We start from the raw sequence: 25,437 nt of genomic DNA, 5'->3' as shown, positions 1-25,437 counted from the left end.
GTAGTAGTCTGAGAATTGTTTGGATTTTGGATATATTTGGAAAGTAGATAAAAACATCCATGACACTGCGCTAATTGTTCCTTTTCTCTACATTTTCTCTCTTTTTAGTTTCGCTATTCAAATTGGCTTGATAGGTTGTATATGTTGCTGGGGACTACGGCTGCCATCATCCACGGAGCTGGACTCCCCCTCATGATGCTGGTTTTTGGAGAAATGACGGATAGCTTTGCTAATTTAGGAAATTTAGGAAACATGACTAGTCTAGGTAAGTATTGTTTGTGGTACTGATTTTATTGGAAGCTTGAGGGAAAGTCAGTCGCTGAGAGTGATGTTTGTGGAGCCCTTACTAAGTATGCAGTGGTGTGTTTAGTGGTGTGGGAGGTGGAGGGGTCTAAGCTACACTTCATATTTGTAAAGAGTTTGAGAAGATAATATTCACAAGCATTAGAATGCACAATGGAAGTGCTGGCAGAGATATGTGAAAAAGAGAGAGCGCTAGGAAGTCAGAAATGTCCCTGGAAGCTCCAGGAAGAGGTCTAGGAACCTAATCTGGACCTTGAATGATAGGTAGGAATCAGTTATGAGATTCTCTGACATACTGGATATGGGTGTAAGAGACAGGAGTCCAGGATGATTCTAAAGGTTTAGCCTGAGAAACTGGATAAACTGGATGCAGTTACCATCAACTGAAATGAGGAAGGTGGAGGGAGAGTAGGTTTCAGCAGTAAACACCAGAAATTTAATTTTGGACACTGTCACAAGTTGGGCTCTTTGGAAACTGATGGTAAAATGGAGAAATGGAGCCTAGAGAAGTTGTGTGTGTGTGTGTGTGTGTGTGTGTGTGTGTGTGTATTGGATAGTTCATACACAATAAAAAGTAGGAAGAGAGAGTATTTGAGTGCCAATGCCCAAAGGTAGATAGATGAGGAGGAGAGAATTTGTGGAAGTTTTCTTCTGATTACCTTAATTTTCTTAGTGAAGTAGGAAGCAAAACATTTGGCTGATAAAGAAAGGAGATCTCAAACAATCCTCCAGGAGAGTGGAAAAGTGAATGGACTGTTGAAATAATTTGGGTGACACACACACTCACTCACACTCTCACGCTTGATTGAGGAGGGACTGGTTGATAGCCCTGAGCTTCCAAGTCCTTTGGTCAAGCATAGATTGATTGAAACTAAACTAGCCAAAAAACTTACAACCTGATGTGTGCTTAAGTGGTAGAAATGTTGAAAATGCCTGTTTGAGAATAGACTTGAGAATACAGTGATACCATGTAGCTTTTACAATGACCCTTCAACTTTTGGACCATTAAGTCTCTGATGAATGCTATGAATCCTTTCCCCAGAAACATGCACATAAATATTCGTACAAATTTGGGGTATTTATGGATCCTTTGATACATGTCCCTGGGTCCTGGGAACCCCTTCTTTGTGATTCTGAAGAGCACATTGTTTACCCTGAGGCAGGACTACTTCAATTTTGTGAATGCAGGTAATGAGCTGGGCCAGAAAATGTTATGGTATGTTTGAGCTATGTAAAATTCTTGTTCATTTATTACGTACCTCATGGCATTCAAAGAGACCTGCCAAAAGGTGTTGCACCACCTTTGAATTGGCACCTTGCTTTTATACCATTCACCAAAGGAAGTTCTCAGTGCTCTCTCTGAATTCTTTGGTTCCTATGCATGCTATAGTTGGCAAAAAGTAGATGAGTTACAGTGTAATCTCTATAATATATTATAAAAACAGCAAAGAGAAAAATAGATATACAGTACTTGATGCATTCTAGGTGCTTAAGAAACAGGATGAATAAATGAAAGACTGACTCACAGAATTTTGTAAGTGAAAAAGAGCCTAGAAATTATCTGGCCCCGGCCCATAATCTTATAGATGTAGAAACCAGTGCCCAGGAATTTGAAGCAATGTGGCCACAATGGAATTAGTTGCTAGTTGACAGAGATGAGTTCCTGGGCCAGGAATCCTGCCTTTCAGTCTGGTATTTTTTCCACTCTACTAGTGGTTTCCAACTCTGCCTAAAATTATAGCAAATGCCAGCATTTTTCACTTGGTGTTTTCTCTCCCTGAGATGCCATCCTGTAGATTTGCTTATTGGTGTGTCAGGCAGGTGGGCCACAAGGCACAGCTCCCCAGGCCGGAGGTGTGAAAGCAGCACACATGAGGAGATCGTGGCTCCTGGAGTCATCTCTGTCACTGCAGTAAGCCCAGCCACACTGAGTGGCAGGCTCTTGCCTGGGCAAATGCCAGAGGGATTGATCATTGAGGCAGAGGTCCAAATTTCTCCTGCTTGTGGTTGATGGAGCTTCCTGCACAAGAAGACTGGAAAACTTGGAATTGTAGTGTTCCTGAGCTAGAACGGACCTTGTGGATCAGTGAAGTCAGTGCTTTACTAACTCTTCTTTAATCAGAGAACCCCTGCCCCCCACCCCCACCAGTGTAAATAACATCTGTCATGGAAGCCCATCAGGTAAAACAGCTCAAGAGGAGGCTTCCTTGGTTGAAAGTGGTGGAAAGGAGCCCAGGCCAGGATCTCTGCTGATTGTCTGCTTTCCTACCACCTGGCAGCAGTGTTGCAGTCACTCCACATATAGCCCAGCACATATATACCTGGCTGCAACCTGGGCCCATCGCCGTCCTCATCTCATCTCTTGCCTACACTACTCTAACTTGCTAACTCCTCTGTGTGCTTCCATTCTTGCCCACTGTGTCCAGTTCTCCACACAATGTCTGAGTGAGCTTTTCCAAACATAAATCTCTCCTACTGGTTTCCCATAGCATGGAATAAATACACATTCCTTACATTGGCCTACATGGCCCCCTCCTGCCCCATCAATCTCATTGCTGTTACTTCTTCAGTACAGCCTACCACGCTGACCTTCTTTCTGTTCTGTGAACACTCCCGTCTTCTTCCTGGCTGGGGGCCCCGCGGAACCTACCCCATCTATGTTTCTGTAATGGCTTCTTATCAGTGATAAGTAGGGTCGTTCTCCCTCAGAACGACCTTTGGTCCCCAACCCAAACCAAAGTCACTATAGCATCACTGCTTTATTTACTTATTAAGATTTATTACTCTAAAATTATCTTGTTAATTTATTGGTTTACTTGTTTATTACAGCTTCTCAAACAGCAAGAAAGACATAAGAAAAAAAAAGGAAATTCCTGGGAAAAACTGTCTTAGATTTTTCAGCAATGGTACCATGTCACATGAGGTTGGGGCCTGAAAGTGAAGGGATTTCCTGCTTGCACAGAAATTTAATGAGATTAGAAAAAAAGGTTCTCTCATTCTAGGTTGTGTCTCCAGTGTCTGGAACAGTGCCTAGCATGAAGGCTCTGTGGAAAATGGTTTGAAAACCAACTTTATGATATAATCTCATTTTACCAGTTAGGAAATCACAAAGGTATTTATGCCACATACTTTTTATTCATACTGTTCTTAAGTGTTCAGTGGGTGAAATTACTAAACATTCTGAGGTATTAGGGTCAGATAGAAGTGTAATGTAATGTGATTCTTAAATGATATGGGGTCTTTAGTCAAGGTGGTGGGCACTATTTAGTTGTAGGTTTCTTTGTAGTCTTGCTTGGGTAGTAAGGTAGTTGTCTACTGTATGTCTTTGTAACCTTATGATATGTGAGACAGTTGCATACAAAATAGGAGAACGATTGGATGGAATATTTTGATAAATGGTCTGCATGTGTGGTGGCTCTGTGAAACCACTTGTAAATCTTTGGGACAAGCTAGGTTACAGCAGATGGAGCAGGCTCTGCACTGAGTATAGAAAGATAAGTAAGACATAGTCCAGTTCTCTAGGAGCTGACACCAGTGGGAGTGGGAGGCGGAGATAGATATAAACCAACATACTTCTAGTCTAGCTTTGAATTAGTGAATTGAATTGTGTGTCAATTACTGTGGAATTCTCTAGGAAGCTGGGTCACTCTGCTCGGGTAAGCCATTTGAGAGGAAGTCACATTTGAGGTCATTCATGGAAGAGGAGTCTTTTCCAAGAGGGAAATTGTGGTAAAAGGTATTCCAGATAGAGAGAGGAGAGTGAATACAGGCTTGGAGGAAGAAAGCTGTCATCAGTGCCATCAGGTGGAAAATATTTTTAGTGTAAAAGGGTCGAGCTTAGTCTCATGAAATTTAAGCAAAATGTTCTTTATGCTTAGTTTCCTCTCCAGCCCCCAAGGGCAAAGGCTTCAAGAACACAACAGCCAAGAACAAACTTAGGCACCATTTTCTTTTATGCTGCAGCAGCCCTCCCTCCAGACAGTGACTGCACAGTGCCCTAGCTACTGGAATGAGGAGAAAGGTGTGGGGTTAGGAGAACATCTGGAAAATCGTTGGTTGACATTTCAAAAGTGTTATCCTGGCATGTGTGTCTTGTGGCAGGATTGTGAAGGGACTAATATGACATGTTATGGATCTTGGACTTTATCCTTTATGCAGTAGACTGTCACCAAAGTTTATTAATGGGAGCAAGATGATCATATTTTTGTTTCTCAAGATAAAATCTGGTGACAATATGAAGACCTGATTGGAGTAGAAAGATCAGTTAGGAGGCTTTTGTTAGAGTAGAAGGAAGAGATGATGGGGAGCTGAACCAGGGCATTGACGGTGAGGAAGGAGAGAGTTTGAATAGCTCCAGTGCAGATATGGGAGTCACTGAGGCTGTGGGAGTAGCTGGGGTCACCCTGAGAGTGTGCATGGGATTCTGGGAAACACCGGCATGTAGGGAGGAGGGAGAGCACTAGGAACCAGTGAATGAGACTGAAAGAGAGAGATCAGAGTGGTGGAAGAACTAGGAGAATGAGGTTCTGGAAGCCGGAAGAGGAGACAGTGGTATCTTGGACATCTGGGATAATCGGACATCTTCAACTGAATGTCCCAAGCACCACAGAATAAAAACCTTCAAAACTGAAATAATAATCTCACATCTGACCAGACCTGCTCTTTTTGCTGACTTATCATTTCCTACCATGACACCATCATTCTCCAAATGCTTCAACTTGAGGTCTTTTTTTTTTTTTTTAATTTTTTTTTTCGTTTATTTATTTTTCCCCCAAAGCCCCAGAAGATAGTTGTAGGTCATACCTGCACATCCTTCTAGTTGCTGTATGTGGGACGCGGCCTCAGCATGGCCGGACAAGCGGTGCGTCGGTGCGCGCCCGGGATCCGAACCCCGGCTGCCAGTAGCGGAGCACGCGCACTTAACCGCTGAGCCATGGGGCTGGCCCTCGACTTGAGGTCTTGATCGGTTTTTTTTTTTGTTTTTTTTTTTTTTAAGATTTTATTTATTCATTTTTTCCCCCCAAAGCCCCAGTAGATAGTTGTATGTCATAGGTTCACATCCTTCTAGTTGCTGTACGTGGGATTCGGCCTCGGGTTAGACGGAGAAGTGGTGCCTTGGGGCGTGCCCAGGATCCGAACCCGGGCCGCCAGCATCAGAGCGCACGCACTTAACCGCTAAGCCACGGAGCCGGCCCTCAGTTTTTTATTTTCACTGTCTCGACTTCTGTGCCATGAGTTGCTAGGGCCTGTAACTTCTCCCTCTCTAAATCTTAGGGTACTTTCTTCTTTTCTATTCTCATTTAGACCCTCTTTCCTTACATAATTGCAGTAGCTCAAGTCTCTCAGCCTCTGCCTATTCCAGCTGGCAGCTAAGTCATCCTAGACCATTTATCTAATCCTGTCCTTTTCTGCTCAAAACCACTGAATGACTACTAGTTTTTATACACCTTACCTGCGGGGCCCAGATTAACTCTCCAGCCACATATCCACCTCCTCCCATCCACACAATACGCCCCACACCCCAGCCAAAGTAGCTTACTCACTGTTCAAACATGCTGTGGACTTTTGCCCATCCATGTTGGTTGCTTTTGTCAGAAAAACTTTTCCTCTTCTTTCCCACTCCTGTCAAAATCGGATTCATTTAAACCAGGCCCTCTCATATTATAACATAACTTTTGAAGTGACTACAAGATTTAAAGTGTGCCTTCCCTGATGATCTGGCAATCTTGATTATGATAATTTATCCTATAAAAATATTTACCGTATATTCATATCTAATATATGTGTAAAGGTATGTTTAATGCAGTATTGCTTGTAACAGTAAAATATTGGAAACAACTGAAATAGATGCAACTTTGAAAAAATAGAAACACATACACACACACACACACTGACATGGAAAATTGGCCACTGAATGTGGGCTGTGATTCTATTTTTTTTAATAAGTGTTATGTGTATTTGTGTATGTGTACACATGCCAACAGAAAAGAAAATCTGAAAAAATACACACCAAAATATTGAACAGTGATTATTCTGTGTGTCTGTTGGGGAGTGGGTTGTTAAAGTTTTAACATACTCATCTAAAAATGTTAACATTTGCTAATACTGCATGATGTGCTCACTGGTATTTATTACATTATTGTTTATAATTTATATTTTTAAATAAAAATAAAATCTGGAGAAATGCAGTGTTAGATTTGAAGTACTAAGTGCTTTAGTGTCAAGTATGCACTGATATTTATTTATCAGGACAGAGACCCTAGAAAAGATTTTTCTTTCTGTCCTCTTGGAGAGATATTTCATAAAGTACTTTAATTCAAGGATGCCGATATTCCTGCCGACAGACAGACTGCTTCTTAATAAGTGTGGGTTTCTTCTTGCAAATAAGCTTCTTTGAATTGAGCGTGTGTGTGGTTGCACCTGGCCAGCAGTGAAGGATTTGAACGGGTGCCACAATGCTTGCACACCATTAAAACTGAATCAGTCTGAACTATTTTTGTGTAAATTAAATGACACGAGTTTGATTCATTTTCATATGCTTATTTTTAATGGAGAACAAAGAGACATAATGGTATGTGTTTGTTTTGTGGTGATCTAGGTAATGGCAGCGGTACACCTCTCAACAATCTGGAGGAGCAAATGACCACGTAATTAGACATTTTCCTTACTATCGTTAAGCTCTTCTGTATTGATCCAATTGTAGCAATGTTTAAAATTTTGCATTATTATAATAATGATTCAAGGTTTTGAGGAGGACAATACCATTGTTAGTTTTCCAAGAGGAGACAATGTAGATGATTTTTGTTTGTTTTTTAAGAAAGGATTTTGCTGCATAAGATATACAAAAGTTAAGGTTAAGCCTAGGTTAGATTTATGTATGCACTGGTAAATACAGAATATCATATAGAGGGAAATTAGAGGAGTTCAAAGTGGCCTTTTAAAATGTGGTTAAAATAAAAATCACATTATTTGCAATGGCTTTGTAATTATTAGTTTGCTTTCTGGATGTTTTCAGTCATGTAATGATAATGAGATCAGTCAATGGGATTTTTTTTTTTTTAAACACAGCATATAATTCTAAACAATGAAACAAAACATCCCAGAATAAATATAGCAACTCTATAACCTTAACTCACCTTGGGTAAGTTTTCGTTCATGATTTACATATCTTGAAGTTTGTTCCCCAGAAGGGCTTATAAAAGGTATGCAAAGATATGAGTTGGTGAATCAGAAGATAATGATTCCACCTTATCCTATAAATGATCTGCTAATTTTGAAGAAAATGGAGACATTTGATCATATTTTGAAAGATGAGAAGCAAGTACCTACAAATATTCCTATGGAAAGGTTTTTGTTTATATTTTTGTTTTTTGAGGAAGATTAGCCCTGAGCTAACATCTGTTGCCAATCCTCCTCTTTTCTGCTGAGGAAGATTGGCCCTGGGCTAACATCCATGCCCATCTTCCTCTGCTTTATATGGGACGCCACAGCATGGCTTGGTAAGCAGTGCGTAGGTCTGCGACTGGGATCCGAACCCGCAAACCCCGGGCCGCCGAGGTGGAGTGCATGAACTTAATCGCTATGCCACTGGGCCGTCCTCTGGAAAGGTTTTTTTGTTATATTAGGGAAAATAAAAGAGAATGTGTTGTAACTGTCTTATAAATGCTGAAATATAAATATATTTTGTTTGAGTAAACAATGACTGATGGTTTAACATACATTCACTGATTCTCAAAGCATGAGTTCCTCTTGTTAAATGGTGTTTCTTTTTAGCTCTCTGTTGCTATACCATTAACACATGGATAATGATTAATTATTGAGTTATCTATTAAGTAAAATTTAGTATTCTAAGTACATCTTCCCTGACAAATACATTGTAAATTACAAGGTGTAGCTCAGGGAAGATATGTTTACCAAGATTCCTGCTGGGTTGAACACTGAGTTGTGAACAGTAACATCAGCAACTTTCTGGTTATTACGTAGCCATTTTTATAGCTTCTCTGTGGTTCGTACAAACATTTTTATTTGAAAATGGCAAGTAGTAAACTTTTAAAAATGGGAATATTGATATCTTATATTTCATTTTAGAATGTTTGTCTTGAACTTAAAAATTACCTACTTAGTAAAACCCAAGAGATGTTTGCTTCCTTAAATATGAAGACTCAATGTGAGGAAACAAATTCAACATTTCTAGGTGATCAAGGGTCTGGTTTTAGAAGATTTTCATTTTTTATTGTTAGAGTTTAAACTGAAGGGACTACTATTTGATTCATTAAGCATTTTAGGATAACTCACGATGGCCAGTTACACAGACAATATAAAAATACTTTTTATTTTCATTGTCTCTTGGCTTCTAAGCTCTGCCACATTAATAGTCCAGAAGGCCAGGAGACCATTCCTATCTCTTGGTTCCACTTTCTGGGAAGTTCTGTCACTTCTTTCCATTCCCCAGTGTGCAGAAACCACCCCAAAGTGCTCATCAGCTGATATTGAGGTAATCCAGGTAGGCAGGACTACAATGGTAGATCTTACCTGATGCTGTGATGCTCCCAGGCGCCACACAAGTCTTTCACAATAACTGGCATTCTCTGAGTGCTTACTATGTGTCGGGCATTGGCCCAAGTGTATTACATGCATTACTGCCTTACTATTCTTATCTCCATTTCACCAATTATAAAACTGAGGCTTAGAAAGGTTAAGCAGCTTGCCCAAGATTACACACAGCCGTTAAGAGCTGGGATTTGAGCCAAAGCAGAAACCACACTCTTAACCATTCCACACTATACTGGTGCAGACATAGCTGGATGCCGACCATAAACTCTGCTTGTTACAACCCCTTATTATTTGTTAAGGATGGCAAGATAGCTAGATAACTAAAAAAGTAAGACTCAGTGGTCTTTTTGGGAAAGAGGCATAGATTAGAAAACAGAGTATGTGCAGTATTCTTGTTGTTTTTCAGGTATGCCTATTATTACACTGGAATTGGTGCTGGTGTGCTTGTTGCTGCCTACATTCAGGTTTCATTCTGGTGCCTGGCAGCTGGAAGACAAATACACAAGATTAGAAAACAGTTTTTTCATGCTATAATGCAACAGGAGATAGGCTGGTTTGACGTGCATGATGTTGGGGAGCTTAACACCCGGCTCACAGAGTAAGTACCCAGTTGTATCTTTAACTCAGACATGGTTCTTATTCTTAGTAAAATGAAAGCGATGTCATCAGATCTGTTAGGAGGTTAGTGCATCACTCAGAAGTAGTTATGAGACTAAAGTCCTTCTGACAGCGACCATGTCTTATGAGTCTTTTTGTTCCCAGTACTCTAGCAGGGCATGAGGGGACCTCAGTGACTAGCCCCGAATGAGGGATTGCACTTGCCAGATTCAAGAAATCCTCGGAGAGTGTGCAGTAGAGCAACAACATGATGCTTTCTGGGGATATTTCCCAGCAAGAGCCTTGGATGTTAATTAATTTACCACAGGCTAAAACAAACCAGAAACAACTAGATTCAGGAGAAAAGTTCTGTGTTCACAATTCTGATGTTTATTTCTAACACTATCTGTTCTTTTAGTGATGTCTCCAAAATTAATGAAGGAATTGGTGACAAAATTGGAATGTTCTTTCAGTCAATAGCAACCTTTCTCGCCGGTTTTATATTAGGATTTACACGTGGTTGGAAGCTAACCCTTGTGATTTTGGCCGTCAGTCCTCTTCTTGGACTGTCAGCTGCCATGTGGGCAAAGGTAGGTGAATCCAGATTTGAAACTGTCTCCACCCCACCCCCCACAGTGGAAGGCTGTTTCTACCAAATGATGACCCTGACTCTATACTTGATCCTTAGTTTTAAATCTTCTGTTCAAAATCAGTGGGAATAAGCAGATGCAGCCTCTGTGTCCTGCTCCTGCCAGGACTCCATGCTGTCCTGGGCCATGTGGTTATCTGGGGAAGAGATGAGAAAGAAAGCAGCAGCTCTCGTATCTCATGTTCCCCTTCATGTAAAAGGCATGCTCACCTCTTAAAGAGCTGTGTTCTGTAGTAGACAGACTCCATATTTTCACAGCAAATATGGAGTCAAGTTCAGTGAACAACACGTGTCCCATTCAATTAACAAACATTATTGGTTTAAATGTTTTTGGTTTTGAAGATTTTGTTTAATTTGTAAACTGATTTTACAGTTTTGTCAGCATTGTAAATGGTTTTATGTTTATACAGATTTGAATGCATTGGTAGAAAATAATTTAAAAAAATACTTTCTAGTCCCATATGCATGTAAATCCTAAGCGTGCAGTTCTCTCTCCAAATCACAAAGGCAGAGCAGTACAGATGGCCTTCTCCACCTCTGCACAATGATCTTATAAAACTTATTTTCCTTTTTAAGACTGGGTATGGTGTTCATTTTAAACTGATTTGATGTAAGAGTGGGTTGTGGTCGAGAGATTGGCCGAGAATGTAATTTCTGTTGGGTTCAAAACAACTTGGAGAAAGCATTACAAATTCATGTGACCAAAGGTTATACAATAATGGAGGGCCAACCAAAGCCAAGACTAACACAAAATAAATCAGGCTGTAAATATGAAGAACTTTTACATTTTTTACTCTGTAGGATGGATATTGTTTTGCTCTTGCAAATAGTAACTACCATTTATTGAGCATCTAGTATGTCAGGCAAATACATATGTTATCTTTCTGAAGTATAGGTATTATCTCATTTTACAGAGAAAGAAACTGAAGTTCTGAGGACTATGTTAATTTGTTGCTCAGAGAAATACAGGGTTTAAATGGTGTTCTTAGTAAAACTGCATCTGTATGAGTCAGCTGAAATATCTGGCAAAAGCTTTGTGTGTTAGTTAATTTTTTATTTACTAGAATATTAAGCAAGTTAGGTGGCAAACTCTTATCAGTATCTCCTTAAAAACTGTTTAAAATGTATTGATGCTCATTCTAGTTAAGTTAGGAAAACAGACAGTAAGTTAATCTTTTAACAATTAATTATACGTTGCTTCAGATACTATTTATTTAATAAACAGAGCCGCAGGCTTATTGCTGGAGACCTAAGTTTAAATCCTCACTCTGCCATAAATATTTGGTATGATTTCAAACAAATTGCTTAAATTCTCTCGTTGTCAGCCATATTAAAAAACAAATCTGGCCTAGCCTGGGAAGCCTCTTTGTCCTTGTGAGCTGAGGCTGTCCTCCCCAACCCTGAGACACTGGGGCAAGAAGGCAGAGCAGGAAGGGACCCAGTCACAGCAAGCTTCCTGGTGCAGGAAGCCTCTTTAGACCTGTGTGCTGACGCCTCTCTTCCCTCACCCAGAGACACTATGGTGGATAGAGAGCACAGGTAGGGGAAACCACAACACCCTGCCCCACCAAAGGATACTTGGTGCTCTGACCTTAAGAAACCACTTCCACTCCCTCAGGTAGCAGAAGCTGGGGCCAGTAGGAGCCGCAGCAGCTCCAGAAAAACCACACCGACAAAAATAATACCACAAAGTCTCTGAATATAAAACTGCTACTGGAACCACACCTCACAAAAGTCGGCCAAGAATTGCAGGCTAACCCAAACAAGGTAACTGCTTGCTAAAATAAAAGCTTTAAATAGGACCCAGAGTCTCCTAACATAATAGACAAAATGTCCAGGATACAATAAAAAGTCACTTGTTTTACCAAGAACCAAGAAAATCACAACTTGAATGAGAAGAAAACAATCAATTGAACCGACACTCAGATAAATCAGATGTAAGAATTATTTGACATGGATTTTGAAACAGCTGTCATAAAAATGCTTCACTAATCATTTACAGCTTCTCTTGAAACAAAAGAAAAAAATAGAAAATATCAGCCATGAAATAGCAGTTATAAAAAAAGGACAAAATGAAACTAGAGAAGCGAAAGATAAAACAGCAGAAATAAAAGTCATGATGGATGGGCTCGATCTGGTTGAGTGGAGATGGCAGGATAGAATCAGTGTACCTGGAGACGGCACAACAGAATTCACCCACTCTGAAACAGAGAGAAAATGGAAAGAGACTCAGGGATCTGTGGAAAAATAGCAAAAGATCCAACATTTGTTACCCTTGAGGCCCCAAAAGAAGAGGAGAAAGAGAGTGGGGCTGAAGGAGTATTGGAAGAAATAATGGCTGAAAGCTTCCAGTATTTGGTGAAAGACAATGCTTCAAATCCAAGAAGCTGAGCTAACCCCAGACAGGGTAGAAATCCATGCCAAAGCCCATCATAATTAAACTATTGAAAACTAAAGACAAAGAAGAAAATCTTGAAGTCAGCTAGAGAGAAACACAGTACCTATAGGGGAACACCAATTTGAATGACAACATATTTCTCATCTGAAACCATGAAGGCCAGGAGGAAGTGGCATAATATTCTTCAAGTGCTCAAAGAAAAGAACTGTGTGCACTGTATGTGGTAAAATTACTCTTCAGGAGTGATGGGGAAATAAAAACGTTCTCAGATCAAGGAAAAGTATAAGAATTTTCCACTAGCACGCCTAGTGTTAAAGACTGGCTAAATTAAGTTTTTCAAACAGAAAGGAAATGATAAAAGCAATATTGGAAGATCAGGAAGGGAAACGGAACACCAGAAAGAGCAGAAATTTGGGAATATACCATAGACTTTCCTTTTCCCCAGGAGATTTCTAAATTATATTTGATGATTGAACCAAAAAAACCAAGTGGTAAAATATTGATGCCAGTGGATTTTTATAACTCACATATGAATATTACAGAGTAACCATTATGAAACCCAAGCAAAAGATATATTCACAAACATTGTAAATAAATCAAGATTGAATCCTAAAACTTGATCAAGAAACCTGCAAGAAGGCAAGAAAAGAGAAGCAAAAGAATGAGAACCAGAGGAAACAAATAGAAAAGAAATAATAAAATGGTAGACATAACTGGTAACATACCACTAATAACTTTAAATTGAAACAGTTTAAATATACCAATTAAAAGAGAAATTGGCAGAGCAGATTAAAAACATGACCCAACTATATGCTGCTTACAAGAAACTTCAAATTTAACAACATAGGTAGAATGGAAGTATAGGATGGCAAAAGATACATCTTACAAACATTAACTTAAGGAAAAGAGTGGCTATTTTAATATCTGATAATGTAGACTTCAGAACAAAGAAAATTACTATTAAAAAAGAGGAACATTACATAATAATAAAAGGATCAATCCTTCAGGAAAACATAATGATCCTGAATGTGTATGACCCAAATAATGTAGCCTCAAAATACATGAAGTAAGAACTGAGAGAGTTGAAAGGAGAAATAGAAAAGTCACAATTGTAGTTGGAGACTTCAACACTCACTTCTCAGCACTGATAGAACTACTAGACAAAAAATCAGAATACAGAAGATCTGCCCAACACAATCAACCAATCGGATCTAATTGGCATTTATAAAATACTCTACCCAACAACAGCAGGATACACATTTAAACCTTCACCAATATAGATCATATGCTGGACCATAAAACAAACCTCAACAAATTTAAAAGAACTGAAACCATAAAGTGTGTTTTCTTTGACTACAGTGGCATCACACTAGAAACAAAGAACAGAATGACAATGAGAAAATCTCTAAACGTGTGGGAATTAGGCAATACATTTTTAAATAATCCATGGATCATAAAGGACATTTCAAAGGAAAAAGTGCATATAAGTAAATGAAAACAAAAACCAAAATATCAAAATATTTGGGATACAGCTAAAGAAGTGCTGAGGGAAATTTGAAGCATTAAATGTCTACATTAGAAATGAGGAAAGGTCTTGAATCAGTAATATAAGTTCCAACCTCAAGAAACTAGAAAAAGAAGAGCAAAATAAAACCAAGTCAAGGAGAAGAAGGAAATAATAAAGGAAAGAGCAGAAATCAGTGAAATTGAAAATAGGAAAATAATGAGAATATCAATAAAACAGAAAGCTGATTCTTCAAAAAAAAACAATAAAAAGACACAAATCACAGTATCAAGAATGAAATAAAGGACATCACTACAAATTCTGCGGGCATTAAAAAGATAATAAGGGAATACTACAAAAAACTTGACACTCATAAATTTGAAAACTTAGAGATCAAATCCTTGATAACTACAAACTACCAACACCCAACTACAATGAAATAGACAATCTGAATAGTCCTATAATCATTAAAGAAATTTATTCTGTAATTTCAAAGCTCTTGAGAAAGAATTCTCCAGGCCTAGATGATTTTACTGGAAAATTCTAGCAGATATTTAAAGAAGAATTAACACCGATTTTATACAGTCTCTCCCAGAAGAAAACACTTTCTCTTCTTTCTCTCAGAAGAGGGAACACTTCCCAACTCATTTTATGAGGCCAGTATAGTCATACCCCACATAATCACGTTTCAGTCAACAACAGACCGCATATATGACGGTGGTCCCTTAAGATTAGTACCATATAGCCTAGGTGTGTAGTAGGCTGTACCATCTAGGTTTGTGTAAGTACACTCTATGATGTTCGCACAGAGACAAAACTGCCTAATAATGCATTTCTCAGAACATAGCCCTGTTGTTAAGTGACAGATGACTATATTACCCTGATACTAAAACTTGACAAAGGAAATACAAAAAAAGAAATCTGCAGACCAATACCTTTCATGGACTAAGAAGAAAAATTCCTCAATAACATATTATCAAACTAAATCCAGCAATGTATGAAAAGAATAATATACCACCACCAAGTGGGATTTGTCTCAGCTATGCAAGGCTGGTTCAGCATTTGATATCCATCAATATAATCTACCATATCCATAAGCTAAAGAAGAAAAATCATATGATCATATCAATTGACACAAAAAATCATTGGACAATATCCAACATCCATGGATGATAAAAAAAAAAAACCTTCTCAGCAAGTCAAGAATAGAGGGATACTACCTCAACTTGATAAAGATCATCTGCAAAACCCTACAGCTAATATCATGCTTAATAGTGAAAGATTGAATGCTTTTCCTCTAAGATGGGAATAAGGAAGGCAAGGAAGTCTGCTCTCACCACTTTTTTTCAACAAAGTACTAGAACTTCTAAGCACTGCAGTAAGGCATGAAAAAGAAAGAAAAGGCATATAGATTAGACAGGAAGAAATAAAACTATATCTACTTACAGATTGCATTTTTTCTATGTAGAAAATCCCAAGAAATCTGTAAACAATCTCCTAGAACTAATAACAGAGTTTGGAAAGGTCACAGGATACTAGATCAATTGCATTTATACATACTAACAATAAACATGCATAAACCAAAATTTAAATATTAAATTACAATTAATATCACTGACAATCACTCCAAATAAAATGAAATACTTAGGTGTACACTTCATAAAACATATGTGGGATCTGTATGGTGAAAATTATTAAATGCTGATGAAGGAAATCAAGGCTAAATAAATGGATAGATATGGTGTGTTCATGGATTAGAAGACTCTACATAGTAAAAATGTCAGTTCTTTCCAAACAGATCTGTAGGTATAAGGCATTTCCTGTAAAAAATTTTAGTAAGGTTTTGTGTAGACATACACAAGCAAGCTTCTTCTAAAATTTATATGAAAAGACACAGGCCCTAGAATAGCTAAAACAATCTTGACAAAGAAGAATAAAGTGAGAGGAACAAGTCTACCTGATATGAAGCTTACTATATAGCTATAGTATATTGGTGGAGGGATAGACACATAAATCAATGAAACAATAGAGAACCCAGAAACAGACTTACACAAATATGCCCAGCTGATTTTTGACAAAGGTACAAAAGCAATTCAATAGAGGAAGAATAGCCTTTTCCACAAATAGCGCTGGAGCAATTGGACATGCACAGGCAAAAAAAAAAAAAGAACCTCAACCTAAATCTTACATTGTATATAAAAATTACCTAAAAACAGTTCATGGACTTACATGTAAAATGTAAAGCTATAGACCTTTTAGAAAAAGACATAGGAGAAAATCTTTAGGATCTAGGCTTAGGCAAAGAGTTCTTAAACTTGACACTAAAAGCTCAATCCTTGAAAAGAAAAATTTATAAATTAGATTTCATCAAAATTAAAAAGTTTTGCTGTGTAAAAGCATGTGAGGAGGATAAAAAGATCAGTTACAGACTGGGAAAAAATTATATGCAAACCACATACCTGACAAAGGACTAGCATCTGTAATACATAAAGAACCCTCAAAACTCAATAGTAAAAAACAAACCCATTAGAGAATGGGCAAAAGATATGAACAGACATTTTATCAAAGAGGATCTACAGATGGCAAGTAAGCACATGAAAACTTGTTCAGCATCATTAGCCATCAGTGAAAAGCATATTAAACTACAATGAGATATCACTACACATCTCTCAGAATGGCTAAAATAGAAAATGGTGAGGCCAGCCCCATGTCCTAGTGGTTACGTTTGGCATGCTCCACTTTAGTGGCCCAGGTTCAGTTCCCAGGCGTGGACCTACACCACCCAAGTGGCCATGCTGTAGCAGCGACCCACATACAAAATAGAGGAAGATTGGCACAGATGTTAGCTCAGGTCGAATCTTCCTCAAGCAAAAAGAGGAAGATTGACAACAGATGTTAGCCGAGGGCGATTCTTCCTCAGCAAAAAAAAAAAAAGTGAGACACAAAATGCAGACAAGATGCAGAGAAACCAGAACACTCCTGGATGTCTGGTGGGAATGTAAAATGGTATAGCCACTCTGGAAAACAGTTTTGCAGTCGCCTATAAAACTAAACATGCAATTACCTTACAGTCTAGCAATTGTACTCCTGGGCTTTTATCTGAGAAAAAGAAAATTAGCTTCACATATCAACGTGCATTCAAATGTTTATAGCAGCTTTATTTGTAATAGCCACAAACGGAAACAACCCCAGATATCCTTCAGCAGGTGAATGGTTAAACAAACTGTGGTCCATCCATATCATGGAATACTACCCAGTGATAAAAAAGAAAGAACTATCTATACACACAACAACCTGGATGAATCTTCAGAGAATTATACTATACGAGAAAAGCCAATTCCCAAAGGTTATGTACCATATGATTCTATTTCTATAATATTCTTGAAACGACAGAATTATAGACATGAGAACAGATTAGTGCTTTTCAGGGGTTAATGGTGGGGAGGGGAGGAGAGGGACAAAGAGGTGGCTGTGGCTATGAAAGGTAGCACCAAGGGATCCTTTTGATGGAATTGTTCTGTATCATGACTGTACTCACATGAATCTACATAGGTGCTAACATTACTTAGAACTATACAAACACACAAAGGAGTGCATGTAAAAGTGGTAAATCTGAGTAACATTGATGCATTAATGTTACATGTGAAATCCTGGTTGGGATATTGTTCTGTAGTTTTCAGGATGTTACTATTGGGGAACACGAGATGAAACATATATGGAATCTCACTGTATTGTTTCTTAGAACTTCATATGAGTCTACAATTATCTAAGAATAAAAAGTTGAAAAAACATAAAGCATGTATAAATTATCTAAAAACAAAACAAAATCCTACATTGAGAAATGGGACAGAGATGAAAGTCAAAATATCTGTAGTGGTCAAAAATATTGCTTCTGAACATATTAGTTTGAACAATACCAAATAGCCTATGTTATTAGACAGCTTTTAACTTACAGAAATAACAATTTCCTATGTCTCAAATGAATACAATTAGGCTTTGTTAAGAAATTAGCAGCCTTTGGAAGAAGGGATGAGTTAGTGATACTATCTGTAGTTTATGTGGGTAATTGTAATAATGGAAGTATCACCATTCTATTATTTTATATCAGAGGAACAGTGGAAGGATATAGCTTTTCATATCGCTAAGAATAGTATGGGGTTTTGTTTGTTTTTTGTTAACAGACTTGATCTCCTAAAAAACAAAACAAAACACTTGACGAAGATTATACCGTAGTCTTGCCTAAGCATCTGCTTATAATTATGGAAGTTCACAGAAGGGAAAAAGAGCTAGGTTTACTGAATTAATCGGTACTTGATATATTAATAAATTAAAATAGCATATTTTGAAACTCCTAATTCAAAAATATTTCTGGTAATCTTCCTGTTGTTGGCTGCCTCTGGTGTGGGTGATTGTTGTGAGGTGAGTTTTCAAGAGGAGCAGAGACGAATAGCTGATTCATATTGTGTGGGCCTCTTATCTTATGCAGACCTGTTTATTCAGGGATGGCGGTGACCACACTGCCTCAGACCCAGCGCTATGAATCATTCTGGCGAGTGTGGTGGGACAGCCCGAGGAAGGTGGCTTTGAGAAGTCAGGAAGATTTGGGGCATCATGGGTTATTGCTTTGGGTACCAAAGAAGATGAAGTACATGCAGCACAATATCTGCACATGGAACATAGTTATGAAATGTTCATTTGTTTTCACCCACCGGTCCCCACATCATAGCTCCTTTTACTTTCACACACAGCAAAGGAAGCAATGCACTGTTAAAATCAAAACAAGTTTGAGCTTTTTCTGACAGTATGGAATAGACTGATATTACTTCATCCAGATGAGTCCACAAATGCCTGTAAACTATTTATTCAAAAAGTGTAATACTATTTAATCAGATTTTTATTATGAATTGCTTGTGTGTATAATCTTTAGTTCTATGGTTGACTACTTAGGCATCCCAGGTACAAATAGTAACCTTAGTCCTTGCCCTGCCAGTTGATCCAATTTTCATAATAGGGCCCTCTGGGATCCCAGTTCACGTGTCAGTGGCTGGTTTCAGAGAGAGAGAGAGAGCCACTCTAGTGGCTGTTAATTCAGACTTTGAAGCCATATGGACTGAGCCTTGAATCATGGATATTTCCCTTACTAGCAAATAACCTCTTCATCTCTCTATTTCCTCATATATAAAATGGGGGAAATAATACCTACTTTATGTCCAATTGAGAAGAATAAGTGAGATCCTGTGTATACAAAGTACCCAGTTCTGTTCCTTCCACGGAATAAATGCTCAGGAATCAAACAGAAGGATCAAGAAGCATCCATAAAACAAAGACCTCCCTGGTGGCTGAATGTATTGCTTTGCTTAGGAGCCACCAGCAAAGGGAATTGTCTGCTTCCCCTGGCATGTGAAACCTTCTTGAAGTCCTGTCAGAGCACAGCACTTGGTCCCCTGTGTTCTTCTGGCCTCCCACTTTGACACTTCTGTACCAGAATACCACTAGCGGTGTGTGTCTCAACACACACCGTATTTCCTTGATAGAATGCCTTTTTTTCTATTTTTCTTTACGGTTTTGGTATACACCTCCTTTTCTGAAATTTAAGATCTCCTGGAAGTCACAGTTTTATTCATTTAGATGAGGATCCATGAGGTATTTCGTGAGAAAATAAAACTTTTGTTATAATTTATCTACCATCTCAGTCCAAAAAGAATTTGAAGTGGCTTACAGAGTGAATATATATGTACTAAAAAATAGAACATCATGACCAAAGACAAGTAAAAGATTTTCTTCTACACATACATGAACATACAAGCAGCATTTGTGTATATATTCATTTTTACTTTATGAAAGATACAATTAACTTGTTAAACAGTTTTAAATGGTCTGAAATTGCATTTTTAAACAGATACTCTCTTCATTTACTAATCGAGAACTCTTGGCGTATGCAAAAGCTGGAGCAGTCGCTGAAGAGGTCTTGGCAGCATTCAGAACTGTGATTGCATTTGGAGGACAGAAGAAAGAACTGGAAAGGTTTGAGTCTCTTTTTTTAAGTTGATAGAAATGTTAAATTCTGTGTCATCTTATATGCCTTTCAGGTTGACAGTGTCGATTATAAGTGTATTCTCAAATATATATATTTCCTCACGTAGCTTTATGGATATATTACAGCATAGCTAATATTCTGGAAAAGTTGCAATTCTAGTTGTACCCTTCTTATATCTGCTAGGTGGGTAGCAACATAGAATATTTTCCTAAGTATGAAACATACTTTATATCTCTGATGACAATTTTTTTGCCTATCAAGTTAATAATTGATTTTCTCAGATTAAATGAGTATTTTGTGTAAGATCTATGGGGACATTTAATCCCTTTAATTGGGAGGTTACACATTGTTTGGTAGAGCCATAAATAAGAACAAGGGATTTTTATGTGAGAATAATGGTTCCCTCTGGGGCAGATAAGGAGTTGCTAATAAGAGTGGGACACATGGCCAGAGCTCCTGTGGGTCTGGCAGTGTTCTGTTTCTTGACCTCAGTTGTACTCACATGGGTGTTCTCTGTGTAATTATTCTTTAAACTGTACATGTGTGTCTGGAGTACATTTTTGTTGATATGATATATTTCATACCCACAGAGATATCCCTTGAGAATAATTTGTGGTGGCTAAGTCCCTACCATATTTCAAAGGAAAGCATGATCTATGTTCTATCTCAATTTGTGCTAAGGTTTTGCTTTTGCTTTAAAATATATCTGACTAATAAAATGAGAAGTCTGCTTAATGACCAGGCAAACATCCAGACAAATCCATACAGCCCTCCTCTCTTGGAGCGGACATTCTAGCAGGGGGAGGGGAAGGGTACAGACAACCACAAATCAACGAAAGATGTAATATACCAGCTGAGGTCAATATTATTTGGGGAAATGAAATACTCTATTAGAGTCATAGGGCTACTATTTAGAGAGATTATTGAGACAAGTCCTTTCTGAATACTTAATGTTGAGCAGACAGAATGAAAAATTCTTTTCCAGTTTTCCTCAGTGGAAATTGGACCAGAAAAAGAATATGTCCACCACCACGGGGAGACAGACAAAGCTTATGTGCTTCTGTCTAGTTTCTGAGCTGGGGGAGAGCATCTCTCCATAGAAATCAAAATCTCAGGCCTCCCCCTCAGGTGCAGTTAGAGTCTGAATTTTTAGTCCCCTGTGGACTAGGGAGCTCTCTCTCCCCAAAGCTGAGGATTTCACGGTAAAAATGAATCCTCAGGGCCAGCCCCCTGGCGGATGGGTTAAGTTGGCGTGCTCCGCTTTGGTGGTGCTGGGTTCGCCGGTTTGGATCCTCGGCGCAGACGAACGCACCACTTGTCAAGCCATGCTGTGGCAGGCGTCCCATATAAAGTAGAGTAAGATGGGCATGGATGTTAGCCCTGGGCCAATCTTCCTCAGCAAAGAGAGAAGGCTAGGCAACAGATGTTAGCTCGGGGCTAATCTTCCTCACAAAAAAAATATATTAAAAAAAGAATCCTAGTCCAGTGATACCACTAGTGTATCAGGTAGAAAAAATGAAAAATTGCTGAGAATTAATGAACTAAGCATATAAATTAAGAAGTTAGAAAAAGACCAACAGAGTAAAGGAAGTATAGGAAGAAATTAATGAAGATGAGAGCAAAGATAAATTTAGTAGAAAATAAACGTAAAAAAGCAGAGGGTTGACAAATCTATAAATGAATTCTTTGAAAAGACTAATAAATAACCAAGTATCCTGTAAGTTTAATGAGGAACAAAAGAAGAATGAATAAGAAAAAATTGCTACAGGTAAAAAAAACTATTTAAAAAATTACAGTTTTATACCAATAAATGTTTAAAATCCTGATGAAATAGACAATATCCTAGAAAAAGGATATCCTAGATTAAAAGTCTCACTTAAGAAGAAGAAAACTTGAGTAGACCTATAATCATTAAAGGAATTGAATCCACAGTTTAAAGATCTCCATCCCCTGCCCCTACATACACATACACACATAAACAAGCATAAGCCATCAGTCCAGATAATTTTACAGGCAAGTTCTACCAAAACTTCAAGAAAGAGATAACTCCATCTTACACAAGTTGTTCCAGAGAATGAGGAAGAATATATAGGAAATTGTGAGTTCATTTTATGAGGCTAGTGTAACTTTGATACCACAACCAGACATGCATATGAGAAAGGAAAATTATAGGACAGTGTCACCTAAACCATAGATGCAGAAAGTCTAGAAAAATTATTGGCTGAACAAAGCCATGTGAAAAGTATCAGGATTCAAAGTAAATCGTGAACATCTTGGTTTTATCTCATGAATGCAAAGATGGTATAACATTAGGAAATCTATTAATATAATTAACCCTGTTAAAAGATTAAAAGAATGAAACTTTTTTTTTGATGGATGGGAAAAAACATTAATTACCTATATTTCATGACAAAAACTCTTATAACTAGGAATAAGAAATGACTTTCTTAAGCTAATAAAGATTTCGCAGGAAATTTCATACTCAATGATAAAATTTTAAAAGCATTCCTTTTAAAAATAAAGAATGAAACAAGTACGTCTGCTAGAATCATTTCTATTTAGGATTGTACTGGTACTAGATAATAAGAGGAAGGAAAGAAAAAAGAGTAAGAATAATAAAAGAAAACAAAAAAGAAAAGCTTTCAAAGTTGGAAAACTAGAAGCAAAACTGTCATTATTCACAGATGATATGATTGTCTACATAGAAATTCCACTAGACTCTGCAGACTAACAATGTAGAGTAAGATCTCTGGGTAACCTGATCATGATTCAGAAAAAATGGCATTCCTGTGAACAATTAGAAAACATGTAGTATCTCTTCAGTTCTAAGATGCACATTCTTCTCTCGCAATCCACTCTCTCAGAAATAGAGAAAAATCATAAAGTCAGTGTCATCTTAGAATTGCTGTGGGTCCGGATTGAAGTCGAGTTCTTCCAGGCAGGATTTGTGTTCGCTTCTGCCATTCACTGGGGGCACTACTAAGCTGAGACGACCTTACCTTAAGTTCTTTGTCCAGGAGTTTTTGAACCACATGGGTAGTGTGAATTCATACTTCAGACCTGCATGAGTACTGCCTTATGGCCCGGAATCTCAGAGGAGGTGTTTTGTTCACCTCAATTTTTGCCAGGGTTGAGATAAGCTAGTTCTCCTGCTGTCACTTTGCATGTGTCACGTACTTATTATACTGAGGCTGTAGCCCTTTGCGTCCCAGCTGTATGTGGAGTGTCCTATTAAACTGCCTTCTTAATGCTACATAACAGAATAACAATACTTGTTACAATTAGTGACATCCTAAATTTGAGGAATGTGATAATATTTTTAATAGATACTACTATTAGCAACAAAAAACTGTAATGATGTATGGGATGTAGCCTGGGTAAGGAGAGAAAAGACATTATGGGAGTCAAGTCCAATATTCCAAACTTAGATAAATCTGATCATTTAGTTCACTGAAAGTTTAAAGGAATTGAGATCATTTTTTTTAATGTAATGATTAATGAAGATTGATAAATGATAAATGAAGATGGTGATCAATTTTTTATTGTAAGAATAACCAAATGGGCTTACACAGCTATATTCCAAGACTGATTTTATGTGTGGAATCATTTCTTCAGAAGATACTAGTTACTGGAATGTATCTTTGAAAGGACGTGCTCCCTTGGAGAACTGGAAATTAGATTTGCCTGGAGATCAAGAGTAGACTTAAGACTACAACCTAATGACCTAAGGTTCTTTCCAGTTTGGCTGTTTCTTGCAAGTTCACTCATTCAACAAATGTAGCCAGCATCTACCACAAGCCAAGCACTGGGCTAGGCTCTGGGTTTTCAATAGTCAATCAGAAATAGAGGATGTCTGCTCACGTGTGAGCCTCAGTTAAAATAGTAAGGTGGAAAAAAGGGAAGGAAGGAAGGGAGGAAAGTAGGAAGGCAGACAAGAAAGAAATCATCAAAGAAATGAATTAAATTACAGATTTTTAAAATGTGCCACGGAAGAATCAAAGAGTGTGCTGATGAGGGTGAGGAGGCCAAATTTACTGTAAATATGGTGGTCAGGAAGGCATCTTTGAGGTTTCATCTAGGCTGAGCCCTGAGGGATGAGGAAAACCCTGCTGTAGTGGGGGTAGGGATAGAAGAGTCTCCCAGATTTCCCGAGGTGGCAAAGACTTTGGTATGTTCTAGGAACTATTCCAAGGCTTGTGTGACTGGAGCTCAGTTGAGTGAGACTGAGGTGAAGAGAGGCTGTTGAAGGTGGGTGGGGCCAGAACTTGAGGATTTGCAGGCCATGGTGAGGAGTTAGGATTTATTCCAAGGGCACAGGGAAGCAGTTGAGGATCCTACAGACGGGAAAGACTATCCATGTTATAAGAGAATTTCTCTGTCTGTAATTGTCTGGTGAATGGACGAGAGCAGTCAGAGTGGAAGCAGGGAGAACGTTGCAAAGGCTGTTGTAATGGTCCAGGTGGAAGGGCTTGTGGTGGCCTGATCAGGACCTCAGGCGGGAGAGGGGTGACAAGTACATAGATACAGGATGTTTTGGAAGTAGAATTGATAAAATTATCTTAGAGCAAATATAATCCTTCAGTTTTCTTTCTCGTTCTACCTCTTCCCTTCTCTGCTTCCACCAACACAAGTAACTAAGGTCTTAGTCTTTCTCTTCAAATTAGCAGCTGCAGGAAGGAGCTGGCTGTGTTGGAATGGAAATTTAAGCAGAATCTAAAATGAATTTAATTCAGTAGTATACAATAGTTTTCTTCTCCTGATTTAAAAACATTTTCTCCCTTCTGTCTTACAAATGTTTACCTATTAGTATTGATTTCTGTTTGCTTAACTAAAATTATTCCTTGTTCTTATAAGTGGCTATTTGCATCACTGATAAATGTTTTCATAATATTTAAGAAGAATAATCTTTTCTAAATATCAATGTTTTGTTTTGTAACTTTAGGCCATTTTAGGAACTCTTGCTTTACTTACCATTTTCATACTAATGCTTTTAATGAATGGATGATTTTGATATCGGGTTTTTTATTGTGATATTTTTATTGAAATGCTAATCAAAAAGCCTGTGTAAAAGGAGTATTGTTTATGTCCCCTCCCTCCTTACCCCCTTTGTTTCTTCATTTATCTTTTCTGGTATCTAAATGATTTTCTTCCTTACTGTTGCTTTTTCCTGTGCAAATGTTTCTTCTGGCTGCATGGGACAACAACATAGGAGTGAAATGATTTCTGCATTTGTCTCGGTAAGGAAGAACTGACTAAAGGAGAAAACAGGGTGTGAGTCACAAGCCTTCAAGTTCCTTAAATGTAATCCTTATGACTAGTAGTAACTTTCACCTCAGGTCAGCTCATAAAGTGAGAGAGCTATATATATATATCAACCATTGAAACACGTTTCTCAA

General features: G+C 38.1%; 1 protein-coding gene across 2 annotated transcripts in view; it reads left to right on the top strand.

Moving 5' to 3' along the window:
• The window catches only part of LOC131393766 (ATP-dependent translocase ABCB1-like), an 85,379-nt gene that overhangs the window by 16,176 nt on the left and 43,766 nt on the right, over positions 1–25,437 (top strand). For both annotated transcript variants that reach the window (XM_058524811.1, XM_058524807.1), the window contains exons 4-8: positions 109–265; positions 6,902–6,950; positions 9,263–9,454; positions 9,872–10,043; positions 19,904–20,028. In XM_058524811.1, coding sequence (XP_058380794.1) covers positions 109–265; positions 6,902–6,950; positions 9,263–9,454; positions 9,872–10,043; positions 19,904–20,028 — 695 coding nt within the window. The remainder of the gene's footprint in view (positions 1–108; positions 266–6,901; positions 6,951–9,262; positions 9,455–9,871; positions 10,044–19,903; positions 20,029–25,437) is intronic.

The sequence above is a fragment of the Diceros bicornis genome, chromosome 3 (assembly GCF_020826845.1).
Source record: "Diceros bicornis minor isolate mBicDic1 chromosome 3, mDicBic1.mat.cur, whole genome shotgun sequence".
NCBI lineage: Eukaryota > Metazoa > Chordata > Mammalia > Perissodactyla > Rhinocerotidae > Diceros > Diceros bicornis.
Note: the sequence above shows the minus strand (reverse complement) of the source record. Positions and strands in the feature narration are given on the sequence as shown.